We start from the raw sequence: 23,645 nt of genomic DNA, 5'->3' as shown, positions 1-23,645 counted from the left end.
CGATAAAGGTACAGAACAGTAGGATATAAAACTCCATTTCATTTCATTAGCCGATACAGGTACAGAACAGTAGGATATAAAACTCCATTTCATTTCATTTGCCCAATAAAGTACAGAACAGTAGCACATAAAACTCCATTTCATTTCATTTGCTCAATAAGGCACAGAACAGTAGGACATAAAAATCCATTTCATTTCATTAGCTCAATAAGGTACAGAACAGCAGTACATAAAACTCCATTTCATTTCATTAGCTCAATAAGATACAGAACAGTAGTACATAAAACACGATTTCATTTCATTAGCTCAATAAGGTAGAGAACAGTAAGATATAACACCATTTCATTTCATTAGCTCAATAAGATACAGAACAGTAGGATATAAAACTCCATTTCATTTCATTAGCTCAATAAGATACAGAACAGTAGGATATAAAACTCCATTTCATTTCATCAGCTCAATAAGATACAGAACAGTAGGACATAAAACTCCATTTCATTTCATTAGCTCAATAAGATACAGAACAGTAGTGCATAAAACTCCATTTCATTTCATTAGCTCAATAAGATACAGAACAGTGGGATATAAAACACCATTTCATTTCATTAGCTCAATAAGATACAGAACAGTAGGACATAAAACACCATTTCATTTCATTAGCTCAATAAGGTACAGAACAGTAGTATATAAAACACCATTTCATTTCATTAGTTCAATAAGATACAGAACAGTAGTATATAAAACACCATTTCAGTTCATTAGCTCAATAAGATACAGAACAGTAGGATATAAAACTCTATTTCATTTCATTAATTTAATAAGGTACAGAACAGTAGAACATAAAACTCCATTTCATTCCATTAGCCGATACAGGTACAGAACAGTAGGATATAAAACACCATTTCATTTCATTAGCGCAATAAGGTACAGAACAGTAGAACATAAAACTCCATTTCATTCCATTAGCCGATACAGGTACAGAACAGTAAGATATAAAACACCATTTCATTTCATTAGCGCAATAAGATACAGAACAGTAGGATATAAAACTCTATTTCATTTCATTAATTTAATAAGGTACAGAACAGTAGGATATAAAACTCCATTTCATTGCATTAGCTCAATAATGTAAAACCCCTTTTATTACATTTAACTTTCACCCACATTATTGCCCGAAGACCACCGATCATTGACCATCAAAACACTTTTTAATATCCTGTGGCGGCAATACCATAAAGAATGTTAAGCTTAGGTTTATTTTGATTGAGCTCTTCATAAACTGATAGTAAACAAGATAAGCTTATTAAAATGTCTTGCCGTTTGGACGGAACAATAAACTGAAGACATGTGTAGTATTGACTGTACACTTTTCAGATCACACGACAGTCATAAACGAATCAAATTCCTTCACTCTCTCAAAAAATGCCAACGCTGGAGAGGGCAGAAATTTGATTGGTTAAAGCAGGATTAGGTCAAAAGGTTACTTTGACGAATGTTTAAGAGGCCCGTCTTTAGACCCTAACTGAAGTGGCTATATGCTTAAAATGAAATAACGGAACGGAATTTGGTCCAATTTCAATTAAACTGCGTCATTATTGGCCTTCCTGCGGAGCCCCTTAGGCGCAATTTTCCGTACTTTTATAAAATATTTCGTTTTAACGAAATAAGTATTTCGTTTAAACGAAATAATTAATTCGTTTAAACGATATAAAGTCATATACTTCGTTTAAACGAAATACTTATTTCGTTCAAACGAAATACATTTTTTATTTCATTTTAACGAAATGATTATTTCGTTTAATCGAATAACTTATTTCGTTTAAACGAATTAACTATTTCGTTTAAACGAAACAAAAAATGTATTTCTTTTGATCGAAATAATTAATTCGATTAAACGAAATAAGTTATTCGATTAAACGAAATAAGTTATTCGATTAAATGAAATAATTAATTCGTTTAAACGAAATATATGATATTATTTCGTTCAAACAAATTAATGATTTCGTTTAAACGAATTGATTATTTCGTTAAAACGAAATATTTTTATAAAAGTATGGAAAATTGCGCCTTAGGGGCTCCGTACCTTCGCATGTACATGTTACCAAAAGTATATTATGACGTTGTCCCTTTAACTCCATAATGATGACAAAATATTAACTAGCGTGTACAATTCTTTAACTTAACAGTCTATCTACAATCAGATAAACTCCTTTTTTGGGACAACTACGTAGTTTTTAAGACACTATTTCAGTTATGGTCTACTGCTTCACCACATTACAATATAAATCGGTGACTTTTTTATCTAATAAAAGTTCCGCATCTTTGATTCTTTATTGCTTAACTAAAACCACAAAATTTAATATGTTACTGCTCTCGTGAGAAAATCTTAATTAAATTATTGAAGTTTTACGCCTGGCTTTCCCGCATATGCTTTTATGGACTAATATTGGTAATGAGTAACACTGTGAAGTGACCAATAGGGTAAATTTCCCAGAATAGTGGTAGTAGTCTTCTCCGATCCGATTCTCCACTGTAGTGGAAAGTCTGAAAGTCTCGTCCTGTCCATACCTTAATGTCTGATTTCCATTTTGAAAAGTGATACGGTAAATTTAAATTTGGCTTTAACAGCTAGTGAAGCATAGATCATAGATATATCATATATAGATGGTCAGACGTAGAAGAGTAGGACGTAAAACTCCATTCTTATCATTGGAAGACGAAACATATTCTGACCAGCCTCATACCTTAATGTCTGATTTCCATTTTGAAAAGTGATACGGTAGATTGGAATTAGGTTTTATCAGCTAGAGAAGCGTATATTTAGATGACCTCTAAAATGGCTGTGATCATCATGAATTGACATCTTAATTGAATAATAAGGAAATGAATCATGTCAATTTAGAATAGGATAAGCCTTGACAGATTCAATTTGATTCAAGTCTTGTCTTCCTTTTAAAAATCTTCCAACTTAAAGAGATACTGTCGTCAAAATATTCACTATTTAGTCTAATCTAAACAAAGCTATGAAAAACAACAATACCGAATTCAATCCCAGGTTTATGGAAATCTAACGAACTCTTATAGCCCAGGCACATGGAAAATTAGCTCAGAGCGTGTTAAGGTCGCCTTAGCGACAAGCGCCGTAACATCTCCATGAACGCAATAAAAGAGAAAGGCACTTAGCCTTAGATTTTAATAGAAACGCGCCTTGGGAACGCAATATGGTCGCATATGTAACAGTTTGAGAGCGACTGTTACAGAATTTGTAATTTAATGGGACTTTTTCTCGCGCTTTCTTCAAGTTTTCCAGCGACCCACTACATTTGTTGTCGCCGTAAAAACGCAAAATGGTCGCAGTCTGGTGTGACGGTGCTATAACTCAATGAAACAAGGTTATTTTACAACATCAATTCGAGCATGGTGGTCAAGAATCCGAAGTAATAACTAACAGAACGAAGAACTGGTATAACAGGTATTTAGCAGATGATAAAAATTAAAAGGGATATAGTCGTATATTGGCTACCCTTATCCTGTTTCAAATTGCGACTTTCGGTTTGTCTACAATTAGGCTACCTAAATACTAATAGAGGTAAACGTATATACAACTTGTTCAGACATTATCTAAGCAATACCACCACATCTTAAGTGAACAAAATGTTATATAGGTTACCCATATCCCGTTTCAAATTCTAACCATAGGTTTGTCTACAATTAGGCAACCTAAATACTGATAGATAAAGTATATACAACTTGTTCAAACATTATCTATGCAAGACCACCGCACCTCAAGTGAACTTAAATATTATATAGGTTACCCATATCCCGTTTCAAATTCTAACTTTAGGTTTGTCTACAATTAGGCTACCTAAATACTGATAGATGTTAACGTAAATACAACTTGTTGTAACATTACATATCCAATACCACCGCACCTCAAGTGAACTTAAATGTTATATTGGCTACCCATAATCCGTTTGGAATTCTAACTTTAGGTTTGTCTACAATTAGGCAACCTAAATACTGATAGATGTTAACGTATATACAACTTGTTCAAACATTATCTATGCAAGACCACCGCACCTCAAGTGAACTTAAATGTTATATTGGCTACCCATAACCCGTTTCAAATTCTACCTTTATTTACCACAACACCCTATACGGATAGACCCGGTAACGTGGACATTACCTATCCAATACCACCACACCTCGGATGGACTAAACGTTATATAGGCCCTATATTTGTACAAGTCGTAAAAGGTATCAGATATCGTATGCTCTTCTTATATTGACCCTATTAACCAGAATAAAAGTGTTTGTTCACTTATTAATTTCAACATTGTAAAGAGGTGTCGCCTTTTATGACTGTAGTACTTATTTCTACTTTCGATTTCTCGACATAAAAACCTATTTACGAATGAAATTAATCCGAACATTCTTTGATAATTTTTAACGTATTTTCTAGGCTAGTGAATGAGTTTTTGTGAATTGACTTAAGATGAATCAGCTATCAAAATTTTAGAATGTACCTGTCCTTATAAACGGGCTCGGTCGAATTTAATCGTCGCATATTGTAACTTATACTCGGATGTGCCCAAATATATACATATATAAACCCTTTTACCATTCATGCATATTACGTTTTATTTATTTAATGGGAACTACCGTGTCCAACTTGCTAGCATAGGAAACTAATGTGTCCAAATTGCTAGCATAGGAAACTATAGGAACCTACTGTGTCCAACTTGCTAGCATAGGAAACTATAGGAAACAACCGTGCCCAAATTGCTAGCATAGGAAACCATAGGAACCTACGGTGTCCAACTTGCTAGCATAGGAATCCATAGGAAACAACCGTGCCCAAATTGCTAGCATAGGAAACCATAGGAACCTATCGTGACCAACTTGCTAGATAAGGAAACCATAGGAAACTATCGTGACCAACAAGCTAATATAGGAAACTATCGTGTCCAATAAGTTAGCATAGGAAACCATCGTGTCTAACTATTTAGCACGGAAAACTATCGTGACCAACAAGCTAGTATAGGAAACTATCGTGTCCAATAAGCTAGTAAATGTATAAGAAACTATCGTGTTTAACTAACTAATATAGGAAACTATCGTGTCCAATAAGCTAGTAAATGTATAAGAAACTATCGTGTTTAACTAGCTAGTATAGGAAACTATCGTGTCCAATAAGCTAGTAAATGTATAAGAAACTATCGTTTTTAACTAGCTAGTATAGGAAACTATCGTGTCCAATAAGCTAGTAAATGTATAAGAAACTATCGTGTTTAACTCGCTAATATAGGAAACTATCGTGTCCAATAAGCTAGTAAATGTATAAGAAACTATCGTGTTTAACTAGCTAGTATAGGAAACTATCGTGTCCAATAAGCTAGTAAATGTATAAGAAACTATCGTGTTTAACTAACTAATATAGGAAACTATCGTGTCCAATAAGCTAGTAAATGTATAAGAAACTATCGTTTTTAACTAGCTAGTATAGGAAACTATCGTGTACAATAAGCTAGTAAATGTATAGGGAACGATCGTTTTTAACTAGCTAGTATAGGAAACTATCGTGTTCAACTAACAACTATCGTGCCCAGCAAGTTTAAACATAGGAAACTATGTCGTGTCTAACTAGCTAACATAAGAAACAATCACTAGCTAGCATAGGGAACTATCATGTCCGACTTAGCTAGCATAGGGAGCTATCATGTCCGACTAGCTAGCATAGGGGACTATCATGTCCGACTAGCTAGCATAGGGAACTATCATGTCCGACTAGCTAGCATAGGGGACTATCATGTCCAACTAGCTAGCATAGGGAACTATCATGTCCGACTAGCTATCTTATATCCAACTTGTGTCCAATTAGCTAATAGTTCGTGCTTGACATAATAACACTGTCTAGGTGGTACATGCATATACCTATTTTAAATTCAGTTTATGCAAATAATACATTATGTATACACCGCCTTTGTTCACCAGTTTACCATATAGATGAGACCAGCAGACGATAGCCTATAGCCATACAGTTTGAACGAGCGTCAATATTTTTTCAGCTGTTATTTCAATATGTTTATTGCATACAGTAAACAAGGATGCATTTCTCATTGACTGAAGCATGTACGTATTGAAATGCCTTTTCGAACTAGTAGGCGGCTACCATTAAAGGGACTGTAAAGAGGTTTACTACAAAATTTATGTGTATCAGGGACAAGTTGGCATCAATTTACATCATTCTTTTTTTAAACCAGACGTCTTTGGTTCCTGCAATTCCACTAAGTGGTTGGTGACGTCACAAATCGCGAGGGACCTCATCAGACGTCTGTGTTCAATACGGCGATACTGTAGTTAAATTTTTCAGAACTTAATCAATTTTTCAATCTCCAGTGTTTACCCTGAATGTAAGTAACAAAATAGAGATTTTAATTGGTTTTTATTTAATTGTAAGCGAATACATGACGTATAGAATATGGTTCTGAAAAGTCACAAAGGTTGTCCCTTTAAAAACTAGAGTAGTATAATAAGTATGTAACTGTCAAGTTTTTGATGAATAGATCTTAGTTTATGGAGATAATGTACATAATAATATTGTTATGATAAAATGTGATTTTTTGAACCAGAGATCGTTAAAGTGATACTACGTCTTAGAATGAATATAAAATTTAAGTTCTCAAGAATGGTCAATATGAGTATATATTCATCAGTGAACTTACCTGGTGTCATAAAGTTACAACAGAATCCCTGTAAAATCTAGAAAATTGGAAAATTCATAAAACTAAGTAATTATTGATATTAAGCGTTTTTCAATAGTTAATTGCATATTTATGGATAATTACTAAGTTTTTTTGGATTTATCGGATTATATAAGGATCCTGTTATGTTATTTATGACACCAGGTATATCTACTGGCTCTTATTCACCAAGTTTAAAATTCTTAAATTTTATGTTAATTCTAAGACGTGGTATCACTTTAAAACAACAACCACGACGATCAACATATCAAAGTCACTTTCTTTTGATTTATCGATTTTGAAAAACCTTAGGCCCTGTAAAAAAACGTGAGGATTATCTTAAACTATGAACTTTTGGGTAAAAATAATTTAGTCCAACATATCCATACTTAGCCGAGAGCGGTTCAAACCTTGAGCAGGTACATTCCAATTTTTGGTGGTAGTTTGGAAAAGTCCATGTTCGTGCACACTTAAATATCTTTGCTCGAAATATTCTATGTATATAGCGAGATCTTTCAGACATTAACAAGAGCAGTCTATTTTGTTTTCAGGTAGAATAAACAGTAATTGCAACCATATACAAGAGCTCTTGTATGTTTAATACTCCCTCAAAATAAAGTGGACTGTCCTTTGTTGTGTTTTGAGTCTTCCTTGGACGTGCAAACATATGTTTGTCCTACATAAACATATATTGAAGTAACTGGTTGCAAACAAATGGTCGAATCTAGTCTATAACACCTAGAGTTTATCCTGCCTTTGCCGTTGTAGCTGTGTTCAGAAACAGTGATAGAGGTAAGTGGAAATGTGGATATCAGTTGGGTGCGACTATTCAGAATGTACTCAATTAAATTCTTCAAACAGTAAAAAGTAAATATATTCAAATCCTACCCCATGTCAAAGTTCACTGAGGAAAGTAATTCATTTCGTGGACTTGCATATATTATTTCTGTAATGCGATACTTGTTTATACTGTATTTCAAAGCTGACTCGGTCTCATACAGGCAATTAAAATGAAATGAAATGAATGGAGTTTTACGTCCTACTTTTCTGCACCATGTGGGCTAATGAAGACGGGCAACGCCATACAGGGTGCAATGAGGGAAATTTTGCCAGGACAGCGGCATTAGCCTGCTCCGGGGAAACCGGGTTAGCGAGCAAGCGTCTAACTCACTGAGCCACCGCGGCTCCAGGCAATTAAATGAAATGGAGTTTTAGTTTACGTCTTCATTTTCTACTCCTAATTGGAGACGAGCAATTCTGTGTGCAATTGGGTAAATTTGCCTAGTACCTTGACATCAGTCTTTTGATTTCAACTGTAGAAAGATCTTAAAGGACCACAGCTGTGGGCATCAGTTTGGTTTCATGAAGAAATGAATCGGAGTTTTACGTCGCCTTTCTTTGCTTGAGAAGTCTTTTACTTCATTGTACACTATATGACATTGTTTATATCTTAAAACATGTTGAAATAAACATGACCCGATATGGTGAAAGAAGTGAGTTTTAGATATCATTGATTTATTGCTCACTCGACAAGGATATGGGTAGGATTAACCTGTTTAAAGTATGGTGGAGGATGACACATGCAAAAATTCAATAAAATGAAGTATCAAATTCTACTTTTTATGTTACTTATCAAACTTAAAAAGGAAGTTATATATCTTACTTTTCAGTCTACTTATGAAATAAAATGGAGTATTAAATGCTACTTTTCTGTTTGCTAATGAAATAAAATGGAGTATTAAATGCTACTTTTCTGTTCTGTTTAGACTAATGAAATAAAATGGAGTATTAAATGCTACTTTTCTGTTCTGTTTAGACTAATGAAATAAAATGGAGTATTAAATGCTACTTTTCTGTTCTGTTTAGACTAATGAAATAAAATGGAGTATTAAATGCTACTTTTCTGTTCTGTTTAGACTAATGAAATAAAATGGAGTATTAAATGCTACTTTTCTGTTTGCTAATGAAATAAAATGGAGTATTAAATGCTACTTTTCTGTTTGCTAATGAAATAAAATGAAGTATAGAATTCTACTTTTCTGTTCTGTTTAGACTAATGAAATGAAATGGATTATCAAATTCTACTTTTCTGTTACGTATTGGGCTAATGAAATGAAATAGTGTATTAAATTCTACTTTTCTGTTACGTATTGGGCTAATGAAATGAAATGGAGTATTAAATTCTACTTTTCTGTTACGTATTGGGCTAATGAAATGTAATGGTGTATTAAATTCTACTTTTCTGTTACGTATTGGACTAATGAAATGAAATAGAGTATTAAATTCTACTTTTCTGTTACGTATTGGGCTAATGAAATGAAATGGAGTATTAAATTCTACTTTACTGTTCCTTATTGGGCTAATGAAAAAAAATGGAGTATTAAATTTTACTTTTCTGTTCTGTTTAGATTAATGAAATAAAATGGATTATTAATTTCTACTTTACTGTTCCTTATCAAGGTGATGGAATGAAATGAACTCTTACAGTCGTTTTACTCTTATTGATTTGAACATACTATTCTGTACCTGATCGGGCTAATATTAGCAATGCCACGAAGTGTACAGTGAGGGAAAAACAATTCCTGTACATCTCCTGTACCCCCAACTCACGCCGGCACTGTGTATAAGTCATACGTTTTGGCCTAATTTACCGGTTTCTTGTGTCTATGAATGAATCACTCGCGTCTATTATAGAGACAGTTTTTGTCTTTAAAAGGTTGGTGACGATATTTATCTGGTGACCCCCGACCTTTCTCACTGAAAGTCGACAACGAGAAACATGACACATGTAAAAACAGTTGAAAGTGTTTATAACCCACTACAGGAAAACTAATGTACGTGAGTCATAAATAGAGTTTTACAGACCGTGGTGTACATATTAGTTTTACTGCACCTTATTTATATCCTATTGTTCTGTACCTTATTTGACTAATGAATTGAAATCAAGTTTTATATCCTACTGTTCTGTATCTTATTGGGCTAATGAAATGAAATGGTGTTTTATATCCTACTGTTCTGTACCTTATTAGGCTAATGAATTGAAATGAAGTTTTATATCCTACTGTTCTGTATCTTATTGAACTAATGAAATGAAATAGAGTTTTAAACCCTACTGTTCTGTATCTTATTGAACTAATGAAACGAATTGGGGGCAATATCCTACTTCTCTGTACCTTATTACGCTAATGAAATGAAATAGAATTTTATATCCTACTGTTCAGTACCTTATTGGACTAATGAAATGAAATGGAGTTTTATATCCTTCTGTTCTGAACCTTATTGGACTAATGAAATGAAATAGAGTTCTATATCCTACTGTTCTGTAACTTATTGGACTAATGAAATGAATTGGAGTTTTATATTCTACTGTTCTGTAACTTACTGAACTAATGAAATGAAATTGGGTTTTATATTCTACTGTTCTGTACCTTATTGGACTAATGAAATGAAATAGAGTTTTATATTCTACTGTTCAGTACCTTATTGGACTAATGAAATGAAATACAGTTTTATATCCTTCTGTTCTGTACCTTACTGGACCAATGAAATGAATTGGAGTTTTTATTCTACTGTTCTGTAACTTATTAAACTAATGAAATGAAATGGAGTTTTATAACCTACTACTGTTCTGTACCTTATTGAATTAATGAATTGAAATGGAGTTTTATATCCTACTGTTCTGTACCTTATTGAACTAATGAAATGAAATGGTGTTTTATATCCTACTGTTCTGTATCTTATTAAACTAATGAAATGAAATGGAGTTTTATATCCTTCTGTTCTGTACCTTATTGGACTAATGAAATGAAATGTAGTTTTATATCCTACTGTTCTGTATCTTATTAAACTAATGAAATGAAATGGTGTTTTATATCCTACTGTTCTGTAACTTATTAGGCTAATGAAATGAAATAGAATTTTATATCCTACTGTTCAGTACCTTATTGGACTAATGAAATGAAATGGAGTTTTATATCCTTCTGTTCTGTGCCTTATTGGACTAATGAAATGAAATGGAGTTTTATATTCTTCTGTTCTGTACCTTATTGGACTAATGAAATGAATTGGAGTTTTTATTCTACTGTTCTGTAACTTATTGAACTAATGAAATGAAATGGAGTTTTATATCCTACTGTTCTGTACCTTATTGAACTAATGAAATGAAATGGAGTTTTATATCCTACTGTTCTGTATCTTATTAAACTAATGAAATGAAATGGAGTTTTATATCCTTCTGTTCTGTACCTTATTGGACTAATGAAATGAAATATAGTTTTATATCCTACTGTTCTGTATCTTATTAAACTAATGAAATGAAATGGAGTTTTATATCCTTCTGTTCTGTACCTTATTGGACTAATGAAATGAAATGTAGTTTTATATCCTACTGTTCTGTATCTTATTAAACTAATGAAATGAAATGGTGTTTTATATCCTACTGTTCTGTAACTTATTAGGCTAATGAAATGAAATTGTGTTTTATATCCTACTGTTCTGTAACTTATTGAACTAATGAAATGAAATTGTGTTTTATATCCTACTGTTCTGTAACTTATTAGGCTAATGAAATGAAATAGAGTTTTATATCCTACTGTTCTGTAACTTACTGAACTAATGAAATGAAATGGAGTTTTATATCCTATTGTTCTGTACCCGATTGGCCTTATGGGAACGATGCACAGTGGAGTGAAATAAATTATGTCTAGACAGTCTGTTCTGTTTTAAACTGTCGAGAGATTTTTTATGTGTTTAATATGTATAGTCTCTTGTGGTTGGGAGATGCACGTGATTTCCGGGGCCCATAAAAAATGGTGTGTAAGTTTCTGGACGCTGGCAGCGCCATTGGTCATTATGTATAATAAGGAAGTTCTGGAAATGGTCAATATAAGTCTATATTCATCAGTGAACTTACCTGGTGTCATAAAGTTACAACAGAATCCCTGTAAAATCTAGAAAATTAGAAAATTCATAAAACTAAGTAATTATTGAAAAACGCTTAATCTTAATATTAAGCGTTTTTCAATAGTTAATTGCATATTTATGGATAATTACTAAGTTTTTTAGATTTATCGGATTAAATAAGGATCCTGTTATGTTATTTATAACACCAGGTATATCTACTGGCTCTTATTCGCCAAGTTTAAAATTCTTGAATTTTATGTCGATACTAAGACGTAGTATCACTTTAAAAAGGGCTTAAGAGAGAGTATTGTCCACTAGTAGAGTCATCAGTCTATATGTGTATAGTAATAAATATACCAAATGAACTAAAGAATTTAGTAGGACGATGAATGGTTAACATATGTTCATTCTACTCCAAGTGTCGCGGTGCCAATTTTCATGTGTACATAATATAATTATATTGCTATGTAAAAATACTCGTTCTATGGGTTTGTAGTCGTAATTGTAATCAAATTACCTCCATTGCACACTGTGGGGCTCTGCTAAAGTAACCTTGATCTTGCATTGAGATATTTACCTATGTAACTGCGCTGTATGAAATCCATTCGTTATATTTGAAGCCCTGGGGTCGGTTTCACAAATGAGTTAAGACGATCGTAAGCTTTGTGAAACCGGCCCCTGTTTACTACAGTCTGTAGGAAATCTACAGAGTATGCTACTGCTAATGTCGCTGCCCTGTCAAAAAATTCCCTCATTGTACACCGCCTTTTGTGTGAGTTGTCTAATTGTTTACAGACATCATTGAAATTCGTTTTTCAATTTAGATCTACATGTACCGAGTCCTTGAAAATCTTCAATAGGCTATTGAAACTAATTCGCTTTCACTTCATTATTCTGTCAAGTAACTCCAGTTTATATGCAATTCAGGTAAAGAGTCAATTGAAATTTGATCTGCATGTTTGGTTATTTACTATTCATACAGGCCCGTAACTACAGGGGGCTCAGGGCGGTGCGGGTTGGCGGTGCCACCCCNCTTGGATATATATTCGTCCCCCCCCCCCCTCCCCTGCAAAATTCGAAGAAATTCTCAATTGAAGTTGAAATCAGTCTCTATCAGCCATTGCCCCTCATTCACATGCGGCCGTCCCCTTGCCACATTGGGCTGGTTACGGGCTCGTATTCACCTGTTTTTTACTTTTCTCATTCGGAACCTCTCGGCGGTTTTAGTAAAACTTGCAAACCGTTTTGTTTTTCTTTAGTCGTTGGATTAAAATTTTAAAACAGGATTGAGTGGGTGCCCAACACAATGAGTGGACTTAAATGAAATGGAGCCCCTCCCTTGGGAATTGTTTTTTTTAACATGTGCTCTCCTGCAATGTATTCTGGGGACTGGGGCCCACTTAGAGATAGGGGGCCGTGGACATGGTTCAACCAGTTCCTTTGGTGTTGAGCCACTGAGGATTGTTTGGATTTATATGTAAAGGATTATGTACTATAATAAATCTAATTTATACAGCTTCTTAGTATCACTTTCCTGAATAAAAATCCGAATTATAATTTGTCTACAATTTGATAAAACAGTAATTTTCACCTTAGTCGAGAAGATAACATGCGATGAAAGGTCCGATGGTGGCTTAAGTTTGAAAATAAAAAAAAACCATAAGACTTAAACAACGGTAAAATTTCCTCATTGCACACTGCATGTAGTTATCATCTCATCAACTCAAATGGTGCACAAAATAAAGAAAATAAACTCGAAATAATCGACTTCATAAACATCGTTTTTTCAAAAAATTGGCAAAGTGGCAAGAATTTTGATAAATATTCCCCCTTACTTCATAATGACACAAACTACACAAAAAAACCCACAAACTCGAAATAAAGTGAAAGTACACAGAAGAGGTGCCAGAATGCACCAATTAAAGGGAAAGCCTATATTTTAGACTATTCATAACAATTTTGTTAGCAGTTAGAAATTTTGTTTATGGCATTTTCTTTCACTTGCCCTTCACAAGATGCTTAATCGATTACAACACCTCCCTTTAAATCCTTCGTGGGAGCCGCGGTGGCTCAGTGAGTTAGACGCTTGCTCGTCAACCTGAAGGTCCAGGGTTCAATCCCGACATAGATAATACCTCCGGATTTTTGTGATGCAGGTAAGAGGGGCTGACATGGAAAAAGCGTCTAGTCGTTCGGATGAGACAATAAACCGAGGCCCCGTGTTCGGCCCCTCTGTTCGGTGAGTTCGACTCGTAAGGGCAGTATTTACGTCTCTATTCAGTAAGTTTGTCTTTCTAACAACTTTTAGGAGAAAGTTTACGATGCTCTTGTCCAAAGTTCACTGATTTTGCTTTTCTAAAAATTTGAAATTAAACCATTTCTAAATCTGCCATCCTGATGACGGTGTTAAACCCGAAACACACCTAATGATTAATGGTTATATGATATATTTCAATTTATCTACAGAAAACGGAGATATGTCCCAAATATATCTCCTAAAATTCTATAAATAAATAATGCACTTGGGAGGAAATATTCAAAAATTTAGCCTAAAATCACAAAACTTCGCCTTTCAGACAATTCAAAGATTCATAAACGGTTGGAATATATCTAGATATTGTAGCTTACCTGAAAAACCCCAAGTAATATCCAACGTATTCCACTTGGCAATAATTCACAAGAAAACGTGTTAAAACTGTAAGTATACCACCAGATCAACAGACGGTGGTTTTTCAAATGATAAAACGTAAGACTTGTACAATAGATCATTTATCTGACTCAACAACGTCGTTCCTTACACCTACTATCGAATATACAGTTGCTCGAGATAGATAAAGGACGGTTTGGATGATTTCGAGATATAAGTTTAAAGGGACACGCCCAAGATTCTTTTTCTATTAGTTTATGTTAATTTTCAAATACGAGTTTACTAATTTGAATGTTAGATGTGTACTAAGAGATATAGTCGTCTAATTAAGTATTTTGGACTGATAGAATTAAACTTTACCCGTATCACCCTTCGGTATGAAAATTAGACTTCATATTCGAAGTGGAACAAACTATTACAGACTTTGAACGTGACGTTATAAACTTTTATAAACGTGACGTTTCAGGCTTGTATGAGCGTGACGTTATAGACTTCATTGAACGTGGCGTTAATAACTTATATAAATGTGAGGCTCTAGACTTTTATGTACCAAATCTGTCTTGAACAGATAGTTTTTATACTCAAAGTTTCTTAACACTTTAAATTATATCCAATCAATTTGGAACGAGTTTGGAAGAATGAAGGAGATCGAGTAACTCACGCCACACCATCCAGGGCCGAGTTTCACCGCCATGTCATTCGACCCGACCAGATCTAACGAAGAATCAACAACCAAACCAACAACACAGAACCATCAAGTTTGAACCAATCCAACTACCAACTACTACGACTACCAACAACTACCTAGTTTGCGATATCAGTATCCGCTGGAAGCGAACGTTAACTTGTCGTCTACCAACCAACCTTTTATGTACGTGATGTTATAGATTTTCATGAACGTGATGTTAAAAACTTCCATGAACGTGACGTTATAGAATCAAATTTGAACACAGAATAATAATGAACATGGCGTTATGGTTTTTCATGAATGTGACGTCCGTTTGACCAATCATACTTTAGTCTCAGAAATGGGAATTCTTTTAACTAAGCTAATCAATAATAATGTTCACAGCTCGTCGTCTAAATTTGAACCTTCAAATCCATGTGTGTCCAAAATTATCTGCGTTTGAAAGTTAAAATGACGGCTCGTCATGAAATTCTTTGATTGGGGTATTTTGGAAGGAATTATGCTATTTTTGTACATTTCTAGTATAGTACTTCTGAAGACTATTTACATATATTCAAGACCCAAATCAACCCCCGAAAATGGCAAATCTGTCCCTTCAATGTGTGTGTTGTAACGTACGTATGTATTTTGAACGCTTTGTACTTTATATGACAAAAATAAATGGCAGATGTTGTTGCAGACCCTAACAAAGATTTGGCAATTGCTCACAAGTGAATAGGAAAGTTCAACAATTGTTGTATTTTAGAGTAGAAGAACACGAGTTATTTCCCTTTATGTAAACCAACACTCTACTACCAAATGCGGCTGTAATATATGCCTCTATGAAATGGGTTTATAGCAGGATTAGACGTTGGAAGGGGAGGGAAGGGGAGGGGAGGGGGGGGGGGGGGGGGCAGAAAAACGTCTGTTAGGTAAATGGCATTTAAAATTTAACTATAATAACTAGTTATCTTAGCATTCTAGGGATCTTAATCTACGGGCAGCCTCCCCTGGAATTATTTTGTAACATATGCATGCTCTCTTGTATGTTTTTCTGGGGGAAGGGGTCTCTTAAGGGTGGGGGACCGTGGACTTGGTTCAACCAGACCTTATGGTAGTTCCAGATTGTTTGCGAGAAAGGGGTATACAAGCCTACATGTCTTTTTTTCTTTAGAGCATACTGTCTTAAAGACATTATGTCTATCTGCGATTGGGTTTGTCAACTTAGAATTCCTTTCTGGTGTGCACCTGTAGCTAACTTGTTCATTTCAACTCCACGTTGTATTTTTTTAATTTTTTGTTATTTAGAGATAAAAATTCTAGAATTTAATTAGCCATTAAAATCTGCCCCGTCCAATTATTCTCTATCAAAAATACGTGTGTGTCTATGTAGGTCTGAGTTTTCTATTTTCTTAAATTGGGCACACCTTGAATTTCTTGAATAGTTTTCTTCGGGCCTAATTAGACACATACAATGGCGCAGTTAGACGCCAAATATTTGGGGACAAAGACACAAAAATAGAGCCCACAATAATTGAAAAAAGAAATAAGAACAACACATTGAAAAATAAGGTCTTAGTCGCAGATTAGGGGTTATAGGCTAAGGATAATGGCTAATCCTGCATTCAGGATTAAAAATTCACCAGACGACATCTAAGGGAGGTAATCGGTGATTGTCACCTGTGCAGGTAAACCGGAAGTTTAATCACGTCAGGTACCTTGTTATGAATGACGGTCAAGCGACGGGCTGTGACAAACGTCTGGAATTTTTCGAATTTTTCGTTGATTTTGGTCATTTTGTGACCAATATATATCTTTGATAATCTTCCTTGTATGTTACGGATTAATTTCGTTTGTGTTTTGTTAATGGATTTAATGTGTAATTGCGTTCTAAAGCGAATGTTTTGATTGTAGAAATACATTTGTCGTGAGTGTGGTAAAGCGGGGACCATAGCAAATCAAGCCGATTTTTTGATAATTAAAAATCTGCCGATAGTATTTGAGTATTGAGACAAGGTTGCAGATGTGTTTCGTAATGAGAATAGCTGATTAAATTTGTCTAACCTCTCGCTGTAATTTGATAGCTCGGGGCAATTTACTCGGCCTACAGATCAGTTTTCACCGCGTGAAGCTTGTTTCTGTTTGGCTTTCAAACTTTTATTACATTTAACGTGTGTGATCACAAATTTGAAAAAGTTAAAACGAAAACACGGTGTGGCATTTATTTTAACGGAATATTTGAAATGGATTATCAAATTTAATTCGAGCCGTGCTCATGTGGAAATCGTGTTCATGTGTATTTGTGAACTATGCCTATGAAAGTGACTGTCTGTTTTGACAATGTTCGAGTCATAGTGCCGTGTGGGGACGGGGAAATACTCGTCAGTGAATTAATAGAAAAGGCTGTCCATCGATATAAAAAGGCCACTGGAAAGGTAAGTGATTAGTGATATTGTTAATTAATAGTGGCCGTACCTTTTGATGTTCACCTGCCTCGGAAAGGTAATAATTACTCAAAAGGTATGTGACCTAAAATGGAAGACCGTTTGACATTTTCCGCCATGTTAAATTTGACCTGGTTTTAAAGCTTTAAGGGGGCAAATAAAGGACATCAACACACATTGGGATACTAAATCTATTTACATTTTTTAACTTTTAGCTCTGTATTTAAATATCCTTATGCAAAAAAATGACCCACATTCTTTAAACATTTGTAGCCATTTATGGTTGAAATTGAATTTGTAAACCTCAAGCCCATCCTACTTTTGACAGTATAATAGATTACTCTAAGGTAATTTCAAGTACATTGAATGACAACATTATAGTAAAAAGCATTTAAACAAAGGGAAGAATATAACAAAACTTCCTTGATTTGGAAAGATTTTTGGTTTCTAGTTTGATTATACAATTATATCTAAAATAAAAGTTAGTTGTATAAACATTGTAGTAAAATTCTTTAAATGAAGACAAATGCGATGAAATCTTTCCTAATTTTGAATTTTTCTTGGCCATAATCTGCCTTACTACAAAAATGAGCCTATCATTTCAATCATTTCAAGGTAGCGCTGGAAAGAACTAACTAAAAATCATGTCAAAGTTAATAAATTTGAAAATATTGAAGAAAATGTCATGAATTTTTCTTTACAACTTTTCCCCACCCTCTCATATCTCATACACCCACCTTTAAATATTTTAACGTCTTAGACTGAACATAAAATTTAATTCTCAAGAATGGTCAATATGAGTATATATTCATCAGTGAACTTACCTGGTGTCATAAAGTTTCAACAGAATCCCTGTAAAATCTAGAAAATTGGAAATCATAATCATAATATTAAGCGTTTTTCAATAGTTTATTGCATTTTTATTAAGTTTTTTGGATTTATTGGATTATATAAGGATCCTGTTATGTTATTTATGACACCAGGTATATCTACTGACTCTTATTGGCCAAGTTTAAAATTTAAAATTTTATGTTTATTCTAAGACGTAGTATCACTTTAAGAAGGGCTTAAGAGAGAGTATTGTCCACTAGTAGAGTCATCAGTCTATAGGTGTATAGTAATAAATATACCAAATGAACTAAAGAATTTAGTAGGACAATGAATGGTAGTATCCCTTTTAGTGACAAAAATACCAAAAGGAGAAGAAATGTGAAAAATGAAAATAAACATTGATGAATCATCAAGACCTATATAAATGAGTAAAAATAAATGATGACATGTTTTATACTGTAAATGAAGGCAATTATAGTTGATATTGATAGTGAAATATGACTTGCTAGTTTGAATGATTCAATACCATTAAAGAAATTGTAAAGAGGTTTTCTAAATTTTGTATGTGTTTCAGGGACACTTTGATTTGCAACATTCCAATTTTCAATCAGATGACTGTGGTTTCGGCAATTTCACTAAAACTAAGTGTTGGATGACATCACTAATCTCAAAGGGCTTTATGTGATAATTTCGCGATTAGTGACATCATCAAGCACTTAGTTTTAGTGGAATTACAGGAGCCACAGACGTCTGATTGAAAATTGAAATGTTGCAAATCAATGCTATCAGTGTCCCCGATATACATATTTTTTTTAGACAACCTTTGTACAATGCCTTCATAGTAATATATGACTCGCTAGTTGTCTTATTCAATATACAAATTTACCCATTAATACTAGCAAAGCACAATTCTTATACACACAGTCATTTCATACTTGTGGTCCAAGAGAACTGTCTAATTATGACTGATATAGATAATGATAGATAACTAGCTAGTTTATTATTCAAATTATTCATCATTAACCCTTACTGTTTTTTTGCCTGCGATTTTTCTCCGAGGCGAAAGGGTTAACTAAAACATTGTTAGTATCAATAATGCCCAGTTCTAAGTGTGTGTATATCAGTATTATGTAACAGGTTTCTTTGGTGTATGGTTTATTGAATATGATATACAAGATATTGATATCTATTATGCCCAGTTATATGTGTCATGTAACACTTCCTGTGGTTTATTTTCTATTGAATATGATATTGAGGGGAAAGGGTTAACCAAAACATTGTTGATATCTATTATGCCCAGTTATATGTGTCATGTAACACATTCCTGTGGTTTATTTTCTATTGAATATGATATTGTGGGGAAAGGGTTAACTAAAACATTGTTGATTGAATAATGCTCAGTTTTAAGTGTGTGTATATCAGTATTATGTAACAGGTTTCTTTGGTGTATGGTTTATTGAATATGATATACAAGATATTGAGGAGGAAAGGGTTAACTTAAACATTGTTGATTGAATAATGCCCAGTTTTAAGTGTGTGTATATCACTATTGTATAACATTTTCTTGTGGTTTAGATACAAGGTATTGAACAGGAAAGTGTGAACTTAAGCATTTGATATCAATAATGCTCTGCTAAGTGTGTATATTAAAATGATATATGTTCCTGTCCTTTATGATCTATTGTATGTGATATACAAAATATTGTACATTGGAACCGTATTTTGCTTCTGTACCTATTTTTTTCGATACTTTAAAATTGAAAGGACCTCATAGCTCTCTTGACAAAATGCAAATTTACATAAAAGAAGTTTTCTCCTTTCAAAATTACATGATATTGAAGTAGAAACCGCTCCGTTGCCAGGAATGAATTGGTGTTGGGGCTCAGATTTTGTACTAAAAAAGTTTGAAGTATTAAAGGCCCAGGGAACTCATTTCTGACAATTTTGAGGTGCAGAAAACATATCAAAATCTATATCATTTTGATTTTATACAAAGACACTGTAAATGAATCAATCTCTGCTGAACTAAAAAAGGTTTTGCTGGGGCTTAATTCTCACTTGCTGGGGCCCAGACCTCACAGTAGAAAGTAAAAATTTAATTAAATTATCCCCATCAGTAAAATGAGACATTTGATTTTTGTTAATCTAATAATATACAGAATAAGGTAGAGAACAGTAACTGTTAGGATGTAACATGACATTTATTTCCGTTAACCAAATCTTGGAGAAGAAAAGTTAAACTCTTTTAGTTAGCGTAAGAGATTTTTTTTTTTTTAAATTCTAAGATGGTATCATGTACAATTGAGTCATTTATCAAGAATTTTGCAGTATTTTTAACCAATCTGGTGCGAAAGTTAAAAAAAATTATCACTCAACACAGGAAGTCTTGCTGTGTTTGTTTTCAAATTACCATTTTATAATGAAAAATATTTATAGTCACCTTGTAAAAGTGATTCAGGCATTTGGCCATTTATCTTGCTTTGAATGAAAACAATAACATTGTTGAAAATTGAATAGAAATAAACACATAGAACTGTGATTGTTGAATGATAGGTAATAGCAACACTGAGGTGCATTTAGAAAAATTATAGGGGGTAGGGGGGCATAATTGCTCGTTTCCAGAGAGAAAGTTGGGGGGGGGGGATGGAATGTACAAGGTGTTGCAACTAGATACATGCAACTCTTCCTGGCAGTCCAAACATTATTTTGCCCCACACACCCTAGGCCAAGACCTTCTAAACCCACTACCTGAACTACAAAGAAACCGCCAGACCCATTACTACATTAAATACCCATCTTCCATGTCACCTTACAGTGGCAGTGGGGGTACAGGAAGCTTGTGACTGTGACCCCTCCACAGAGTTTCTGCATTTTGAATTCAGCCTCAACAGTTGTTCCCCCATTAAGTCAGTCTGCCTCCTATTTGTACCGGGGAGCCGTGCTGGCTCAGTGAGTTAGACGCTTGCTCGCTAACCCGAAGGGCCGGGGTTCAATCCCGGCATAGGTCGAGATAATACCTTCAGATTTTTCAACCCGTTTCCCCCCTGTTAGTTTAGTGATGCAGGTAAGAGGGGCTGACATGGAAAAAGTGTCTAGTCTTTCGTATGGGACAATAAACCGAGGCCCTGTGTGCTACAGGCTGTGCACGTTAAAGATCCCTCGAAATCGAAATCGAAAAAGAGCAGACTAATGCCACTGTCCTGGCAAAATTTCCCTCATGGCACCCTGCATGGCGTTGTCCGTCTTCATTAGCCCACATGGTGCATTTCCTATTTGTACCCTATCAGTCTCGGAAGACTGGTGCCACTACTGTTCTTTGCCCTCTTGGCACATTTCTAAAAATAAGATATCCTAAACTGCCAAAAGACAATGAGATAGCTCTGAAGATAGAACCAGCTCACTGATGGTAAAAACACACCAAGATCTGAAAGATGTACCCAGTCTAATAAAACAGATGTGATGTAACAGTAGAATTTAAAATACTTCCAAACATGATATAACTCACAGCTGTCTACAACTTTCATCTAACAAACAAAACATGCTCTTTACTTTTCATACTCTTAACATGCTACAGCTAAAAACCTGTAAGCTAACACTGGATGTGATTTGCATTCTAAATATATTTTGAATTTTAGTTTATAGAGAAACTGTCTGCTATTATATGCCCTGAAATTCTTTCAGTTGAGTTAGTTGACAACAAATTTGGCTTTTCTTCTCACAGGATATTGAATAAAGTTATATCAACTGTGTCTTTAGGTACTGTTACTAGTACAATTGGTCATTATCTTACTACAGTTGGCATTTATTTTCATTTGTTCTAATTTGTAGGCCTTCAGAACATTAATAACCGTTGAAATTACACAAAAACATATTAGTTATTAGGTGTCAGGGTGAAAAAAAATCCAAAACATCTGCCTCTAATCCATCCTCTGATTTGACAGTTATAGGCACGAGTAGAATAGGAAAACTAGGCCTTTTTACGGTGATTTTTCTAACATAACATTAATTTACCTTTACAGGGGTGCAGAAAATCCTCGCAAAACAAGGCCTAGTTTTTCTGTCTCTACATCAGCTGACAAATGTCAAAATAGCTAACAGAGGCTATTGAAATTTCTAGATGCACATGAGTCAAATGACCTATAAAATTGAAATGACATTACCAAAAAAACTGCATTAGTACTATTGATAACAATGGATGATGACTAAGATCAATTACCCATTTGATTAATTAGTACTAATTACTAACTAATTAGATCATTATCAATTCAATGTCCTTTTTAATTACTTTTAACTCATGATGATGAATATAGTCCAGGGACAAGGTCTAACTTCAATTCGACTATTGTTCATGGTTTTATACTTAAAGTGATACTACGTCTTAGAATTAACATAAAATTTAAAAATTAAATGATAAGAGCCAGTAGATATACCTGGTGTCATAAATAACATAACAGGATCCTTATATAATCCGATAAATCTAAAAAACTTAATAAAAATGCAATTAACTATTGAAAAACGCTTGATATTAAGCGTTTTTCAATAATTACTTAGTTTGATGAATTTTCCAATTTTCTAGATTTTACAGGGATTCTGTTGTAACTTTATGACACCAGGTAAGTTCACTGATGAATATATACTCATATTGACCATTCTTGAGAATTAAATTTTATTTTCATTCTAAAACATAGTATCACTTTAAAAGATGATAGTCAAGATATTTGAATTGCAGTTTAGAAATACATTGTATTAATTTCGTGTAATTTCTTGCATTTTTCAAGGATAGAATATTTTGGTAGTTGGCCTAAAGTTACAATAATGATTTAGTTAAGATTTGAACGATATTTAGAAGCTGAGAGTACATATAAGAGAAAACACAAGGGAACATCGTGGGTGACCGCTTGAAACCTCGTATAACGATATTTGACGCGGAATTACTTTTCGAGAAAAAACCCAAAAAACTCTTTGAACTCGTATTTTGTTAAAATCTTTTACAGCTATTCGTGGTTTTCATTCTTTGAAAATTTAAACCTCGTATAACAATTTGAAATCTCCGGCCTATTGAACCAAAAACTTGTATAATAATACAATATACGAGGTTTTTCATTTTCATCTGCAGAAAACAGAACATTGGACCTCGTATAATAATATATTTTACAAGGTTTTAAATCTGACTGTTTATAAACGTGTTATTTAATTAGTGCTTTTTGAGTTATTTACAATTAAGCTAAGAATACGAGGTTTTGATCACAAGATCCACGCTTTTACGAGCTTTCGGTACCAAAATGTCAAAATGACCAAATATGGCATATACAAGGTTTCAAGCGGTCACCCACGATATATTATGGTATAATGATTTATTTAAAAGTTAAAGGGATTGTAAAGAGATTTTTTTTAATGTTTTATATGTATCA

The 23,645-nt window shown here is 33.8% G+C and overlaps 2 protein-coding genes across 2 annotated transcripts; both read left to right on the top strand.

Moving 5' to 3' along the window:
- Positions 1-382: 382 nt before the first annotated feature.
- LOTGIDRAFT_131951 (hypothetical protein) lies at positions 383-1,132 on the top strand (the record flags this gene model as incomplete). Its single annotated transcript, XM_009066502.1, has 1 exon — positions 383-1,132. A coding segment is annotated over one exon (750 nt), but the record flags the coding sequence as incomplete, so codon positions are not given.
- A 16,136-nt stretch (positions 1,133-17,268) lies between these two features.
- Positions 17,269-19,628, top strand: LOTGIDRAFT_168616 (hypothetical protein; the record flags this gene model as incomplete). The annotated part of the gene is made up of 2 exons (XM_009066501.1): positions 17,269-17,394; positions 19,359-19,628. 2 exons carry the CDS (start codon positions 17,269-17,271, stop codon positions 19,626-19,628), a joined length of 396 nt encoding a protein of 131 aa, XP_009064749.1.
- Positions 19,629-23,645: the final 4,017 nt, after the last annotated feature.

This window comes from Lottia gigantea (assembly GCF_000327385.1).
Source record: "Lottia gigantea unplaced genomic scaffold LOTGIsca_77, whole genome shotgun sequence".
Taxonomy (NCBI): Eukaryota; Metazoa; Mollusca; class Gastropoda; family Lottiidae; genus Lottia; species Lottia gigantea.
Note: the sequence above shows the minus strand (reverse complement) of the source record. Positions and strands in the feature narration are given on the sequence as shown.